The following is a 7,092-nucleotide window of genomic DNA, read 5'->3' on the forward strand; positions in this document are numbered from 1 at the left end:
AGTATTTAGAAGAACTCTCAGTAAAGTGGTTCAAATTATTATGCTAAAGTTTATTAATTTTTTTTTTTTTGCTTTAATCTGCTATTTTAAAATTAAGTCAAAGCAACTTAAATCTGTATTCTGGGTCTTACTGAAACTCATGTTTTAGAATGCAGCCATTTAATTATTCAGATATTAAATGCTACCAACATTGTGTATATATGTTCAGTATATCAATATAACAACAAAGTCAGCAGTTTTCTAAAATGTTGCAAATCACAGGTCACAGTTTAGTTTATAAGCCCTTTATATCTTTTACTAATGCGCACAACTGTGAATATGCTTATCGTTGTCAGTGAAAAACATGGTTTTCATGTAAAACAAGAACGCTTACTATTAACAAAATAGAGTATTGTTTTTTTAATTCAAAAATAAAAGATAAATAAAATGACGATAAAGTTCTTATCACTAATCAAATAAATAATATGACCTCACGACTGATCCCATGGTCCAACATTCACCAACAGTGAGCGTCGTGCGTAAAAAGCAATATGCCCATCACAGCCAGAGAGATGTGAGTGCTGATACTGTATAATGACTAATAACAATAATAACAATAACAATAATACAATTGATAATAATAACGACAATAAAAAAAACCTCGTTTCAAATTTTAGGGACAGCTGCGTGGGTCTTCTTTCCCAACTGAAGAAAGTATTATTTTCCCTGCGTTTCTTCACTTCGCCTTGTTCCGCGCTGCGGAGCTGCAGTGATGTCAGCCTGCCTGGGTGATTTGAAGGTCAGCCGCCTCGGAAGGGTTCATACAGAGTTCACCGGCATATATTAAGCATTTCAATCTTTCACTCTCTGTGGCAAAACTAGTTGGAAATGAGTTGCGCGGGGGGGTGGATAACCCATTCGTCATCGCAGAAGAAACGTGAGCTTTTAAACGCCGTCCGTGGTTCTTTTTTATTAACATTATTATTACAAGAGACAAATTCTCCTGTTCGCGCGTGTTTTACCACCGCTCCCAATGCGAGACGGGGCGATTTCCAAAAAACAGGTCGGATTATTGTTATTATTATGGAGTCTTCAGAGGTTCGCGGCAGGGCGGAGAGTAGACTCGGTGCAAGAAATGAGGATTTAGAAAAAGCGGCGGAGCGTTTCGGACTGAAATAATTAGTGATTCCAGTGCGGGACGAAGGAGAAGAAGAGGAACGAAATCCGCCGTGCCAAGGAGAGGGGGAGGGAGGGGGAGAGGAGTTCGACGGAGTTGCTTGCGCTTATGTCGGCGATTTTTATCCATCACACACAAGAGTAGTTGAACGAAGAGCCTCTTATCATGTTTGACTGCATGGACATGCTCACCGTAAGTCCCGGACAGATGCTGGATTTCTACACCTCCAGCCCGTCCTCCTGCATGTTGCAAGAGAAGGCTCTGAAAGCATGCATCAGCGGACTGGCGCATAGAGAGTGGCAGCACCGCCGGAGCGCACACTGTAGGTCCAACTTCTCCACATTCTGTCGTATTCATGCTGTCGTTCTTGTGCTTATTGTTTCGCTTTGAGTCGCAGAGGTGAGCTTGAAATAATCATACAGGCGGAGTCCGGCATCTGTTCACAACAAGTTCTAATGAAAGGGCCTGCAGGTGGCAAGAGTGACAGTGGTAAACACGATGGAAACTGCTGGGTAATTATTTGAGAGTTTTACGCTGCCGCATAATTAAATCTTCCAAAAAAAAGGTATTAAAGATTCAAAGGGAGACCATTTGTGGAGCATCTTTGGAGCAAAATCAAATGTTTAGATTATTAAAAACAAAGAAAAAGTCTCCGAGCGCCTCACGTGCTTCCCAGCAGAGCCGATCTACTGAATGAATGCTGATGGCTTCCAGCAGTTCAGTTCAGAGAGCAGCACCCTAGCTGGAGGAATGTAGACCGTAAACACGGGCGGTGTTTCCACACCTCCCTCCCCGGGCTGCACATGACAGGAGGGGGCGGCCTGGCAAACCGCGACTTACGTTCTCTGACACTAATGCAGATAAACGAGCGCGCGGACTTCATTGACTTTAGCGGCAGCTCGCTGCTGGAACACGAACTGACCAAAGCTAATGAATGATTTTGTGCTAGTTTGTATCCAGGAGGCCAAGTGGACGCTTTAAGGGCACAGAGTGTTGCGTGTACTGTTGACATAAAGAATAAATGTAAGATTTTACAGTCCACAGTCAGGACTATATCGAGAATGAGCACTGTGTTAATTATTATTATTATATGAATTATGACTCGTTATTTGTGGATCTGTTTAGATTTTTGTTACAAAACTAGCCTGCATGTTACTGCACGACATTCGAAACAGCCGATATAATATCACACTCACAACTGAGCCTGTTGTCATGAGGCAGTTGTCAGTGTTTGTTTATGGCTGACGCCCTGTTGCTGCTCTCTGATTTATCTTAATTTGTTAACGACCTCCTCATGTGTCACTGCTCAAAGGCAAAACCCAGAGAGCAGAAAAGTTTCGGCTGAAGCCTTTAACCAGCAGCCGACTCCCACAGCGCTGTGCTGCGTGTCATTTACCTCAAATTTACATCTAGTTCTTATTTTCGTAATGACTGTATTTTCTGCTAACCTGTCAGAAACCTGTTCCTGGTGGTCAGGGCTCTTTAAATGATCAGCATGCCAAAGAAAACTCGATTGTCTTTAAGAGCTATGCTTTTTCTCCTAAAATTTATATCCAGTTGACATAAATTTGTGGTTATCTACAAATTATTGCTCTAAATAAAATAACAATAATAAAAAAACAGCGATCAGGCCGTTAAACCTGTTAAATATTTTCCCATTTAAAAATGTTTTCTATTACATTATGTGCTCAGTCAGAACTATGTAAACGTTTTAAATATGTATTTAAGATTAAATGAATTATTGTTTTTTATTTACAGGTATTCTGTATAGTTTTTCAATTATATGCTTTTTTATTTTTGTCCATTTATTTATTTAAGACACGAGCAAAACCAGAAAGCGATGATAGCATGGTGCTGTGAAAGGTTTACTCCAGCGGGTAAAGTGTCAGCATTAAGAATGTAAATGTAAAGACATTTCATTACTTAGAAAAATAATTTTTTTTTTAAAAGGTAAATCTTAGTGTGTGTAGCAAGGAGCATTAGTCCCACGAGTTCTTGGATATGTCCATGTAAACTCGTCCTGTCAGCTTTGAACAAAAGGCCAACATGGACTGGATTTTATTCAGGCTTCTGCCGTGTCCAAGTGTTTTTTCTTCCACTAAGTCCAAATGACTTTTTAAGCATTGGTCTATATTGATGCAGTTTTACATGATCTCTTAATTCGCAGTGAGCCTACTAATTAACAGATTGCGTAAATTTACTTTGTCTCACTGGCTTGCAGGGAGGATTTTCTCTGTCATCAGAGCAGAGGCCTGTTCCAGTGCATATTTATTTCTTTATTTCATGTATCTACTATTTCCTATTCAGTTGTTCCCTTTTTGTTTGAAACAACAGTTTTTGCACTTGATTTACTTCAAATAGAAAAGTGAATGTTTTTTGTTTGTTATATTTTGCATTTCATAATTTTTTATGGTTCTGTGATTGAGTGAATTCACTCTTATGTTCCTCATTGACGATGCAAAATGTCCTTAATCTTTTATATGAACCTTCAAAATGAACTCAGTACTTTAATTAATAAGTTAATTAAGTAAATTAAATTAAGAATCGATTGATGAAAATAGTGTAGCTTGTGAATATTTTAATATCTGTAGGGCATGTAAAACTGCTGTTGGTGACTGGGCAATGTTTCTTTTATCAATAATTCTATTCTTGATAAAAGTTTGCAGATTAATTTTTAAAGTAAGGTAGAAATAAGGAAATGACTGGGAAAGCCTCCCCTGCCCCCATTTTTTAAATATGCCATTATTTTTGTGCAATCTCTCAATGTCAGATCTCAGTGAACTTGAAATAGCCGCAATGCTAAAAATGAGGAACTCATGAGTAACACTTTGGCCTGTGAAGCCCAGTGTGCAGGTGACAGGAGGCCTTCTAACTAACACATCCCAGTAAGCTACTGTTTAAATAAGACCTTGATTTGAAGAAGCATGTCTTGTGTTCACTGAAACATCGGTTTTATAGTTTGTTTTTCCAGGAAAATGCAAACCTCCTGAGTATTAATTAGCTGCAATGACAACAAAGCAACCATTAATGCATTTCCTCGTTCAGTTCAGATGTTAATTAAGAGTGAAAGAAACTCTTACACTGATGAAATGGGCTATCGAATGGCTACACATGATGTCAATAATCTGGAAACAAGCAGCTGAAATGTTATCATGAAAAGACAAAGCCAAAGAGACAGCCTGGTATGGATTGTAGATCTGACACATGCTATGAAATAATGAGTCTTTTGTCTTTAAGCCTTAGCATCTCTGATATGGACATGAAAGGCCACGACTTGCCACCAAACTAATTGACTGTGTGAAATGACAGGTGAACGTGGCGAAATAAAACGCTGTGTACAACAGTGAAATGGTTAGGGTGGCATTAAGGCTGCCCTGGGCTCTGCTGACACTGTGTGTTGATGAAAATACCTGCCTTTAAATAAATATCATATATTAGTGAGCTCATAAATGATCATAGCTGCTGATACATGCAACTTTTAGATTTCATATTATAAAGAATGACTCATTTTCACACTTTCTATAGCTGATGTTGTAGTGGTAATTAAAAAATCCTAGATGTTATTACTTTTAAAAAAGGTTTATGATGTTGAAAATTAGATTTTTTTCACAGAATTTCTTTTTAAATAGCCTGCCCTGAGCTTCATGTCATCTTTAAATGTATAAAATGGACAGTTTTGCTTAAAACTGCAATAAAAAATAAAGAAATAGGATAAAACAACAGAGTGAACAACGGGAAACCTCAGTACAAACCAATAGATAATAATTTTATTGACTATGTTAAAAAATATGAGGAATTTTTTGTTGTGTCTTTTGCAGTCTTATTAGAGTTTTAGAGGAGTTTTCCCTTTGTCATTAATTACTTGACTATACATTAGAATTTCTCCTTCTGAAAGTATATTTGCAGAAGTGGAAAATATACATGTTTTAGGCTACTACAAAACACTATATATGGACCTCTCCCATCCCAACAATGGCCTCTTCTCAATGTTGAGGTCTGGCAAATGCTTCCACTCTCTTAAGGCCAAAACAGAGAGAATGAGGACGAGCTTCTTCCCTCAGGCTATTCGGGTCTTGACCCAGGGATACTCTGAACTGTCATGCATCATGTCACTGCACACGCACTGTTTATTTGCACACTTCTTATAATTTATTTCTTAAATATTTTATTTGCATATTCTATTTTTTATCTTATAATTTAGCTTAGTTCTTAGGTTAAATTCCTAATTTATTCTTCAAATCTGTTAGACCTTTTTTTTACTGTAAACTGTTAAAATGTAAATTTTGTAAATTTCTTTACTGTAGTTTAATGGTCGGATATTGTACAGCAATAACGTTTCACTACATGTTGTACTGTGTACGACAGAATTTGAATGTACAAACCTGAAAAATACATTAAAATACATTATTGAAAATATACTGAAAGTTTTTCAGTCTGCTCTTAACACACCGTCACAGACCTTCTTATTAGGGTCCCAGTGATAGTTTCATAATTTTTCACAGTTGTGTGTTTATTTGATTTTTCATGATTTTTGATTTCCAAAAAAATAAACGTTGATTTTCTAATATAATCGTACAGTTTTCTGAAGCTGACGGGCAAACAGTGAAATGTTTGGTTGTAAAGTAAAACAATTATTCTTTTATCAGAATGATTGCTGAATAACAATAACACACACACACACACACACACACACACACACACACACACACACACACACACACTTCTGAGATATAGTAGCGGATATAAATCAGTTGAAGCTTGAATGAAATTAAGAACAGAACAAACATTTTCACTCTTTATCTTTTCTGTTTTTTCATTATTTTGCATTTGGCTGGGGTCAGTGACCCTACGAGCAGCGCGAGGCAATAAATGAACCCTGCAGAGGTTCCACAGGTAGTCCAACGTGTCCAGGATGGCACATTAAGGCCACCTGTGTATGTGTCTTTAACTAAACAATCAGAAACAGACTCTATGAGGGTGGTCTGGTGGTCCTAACTCCTGTAGTGGGCTTTGTGCTCACTGCCTGGCACCATAGCCCAATTGGAATTTGCCATAGGATACCAAAACTGGGAGGTGTGAGACACAGACCTGTACAGGCTAGACCAGGGATGCCCAATCCCAGTCCTCGAGAGCTACCATCCTGCAGCTTTTAGATGCATCCTTGTTCCGTCACACCTGAATCAAATGATTGGCTTGTTATCAGGCCTTTGCCAAACTTGATGGCACGCTGAAGAGGTAATCCAATCATTTGATTCAGCTGTGTTGGAGTAGGGATGCATCTAAAAGCTGCAGGACTCTTGAGGACTGGGATTGGGCACCCCTGGGCTGCACAATGGCACCCTGACTGCCTTTAGGTATTGGGGTGAAATCCTTGGCTCTGCGGTCATATCCTACGCTTCCAAAATGGGTCCTGGAGTCTTCCTGATTCAAGACGATGCCTCATGTGGGGAGAGTATGCAGGCAGTTCCTGGAGGATGAAGGAACTGATACCACTGACCTGCCCCCACACTGACCTGACCTAAATCCGATAGAACAGATCGGAACATAATTTTTCCGTCCATTTGATGCTGCCAGGTTACACCTCAGATTGTCCAGGAGCTCAGAAATGCCCTGGTCCAGATCTGGGAAGAGATCCCCATTATCCGTCATCTCATTAGGAGCATGCCCTGATGTTGTTGGGCAGACATACAAGCATGTGGAGGCCATACAAACTACTAAGTAAGAGTGGACAGAAGAGTGCAGAATGGACTAGTCTCTCACATCAGTTTTTGCCTTTGACTTTTGGTCTTTTGAATTCAGCACTCGAGGTTGATTTTTACTTCCATCAAAAGATGTGGCATTCTTTTGTTCCTAACACATTACTATGTAATGGTATCGATACCATGCTCATATTAGCACAGACATCCAGCATAATCTTTTCCCATTGAGATCTGATG

At 38.8% G+C, this 7,092-nt stretch overlaps 1 protein-coding gene across 1 annotated transcript in view; it reads left to right on the top strand.

The window, feature by feature from the left end:
* Positions 1-671: 671 nt before the first annotated feature.
* Positions 672-7,092, top strand: part of LOC102207930 (retinoic acid receptor beta) — a 123,924-nt gene continuing 117,503 nt past the window's right edge. Inside the window, exon 1 of the mRNA XM_005748881.1 lies at positions 672-1,478. Coding sequence (XP_005748938.1) covers positions 1,322-1,478 — 157 coding nt within the window. The 5' untranslated portion in view covers positions 672-1,321. The remainder of the gene's footprint in view (positions 1,479-7,092) is intronic.

This window comes from Pundamilia nyererei, unplaced genomic scaffold (genome assembly GCF_000239375.1).
Source record: "Pundamilia nyererei isolate P.nyererei 1_Seehausen unplaced genomic scaffold, PunNye1.0 scaffold00232, whole genome shotgun sequence".
In the NCBI taxonomy this organism is placed as follows: domain Eukaryota; kingdom Metazoa; phylum Chordata; class Actinopteri; order Cichliformes; family Cichlidae; genus Pundamilia; species Pundamilia nyererei.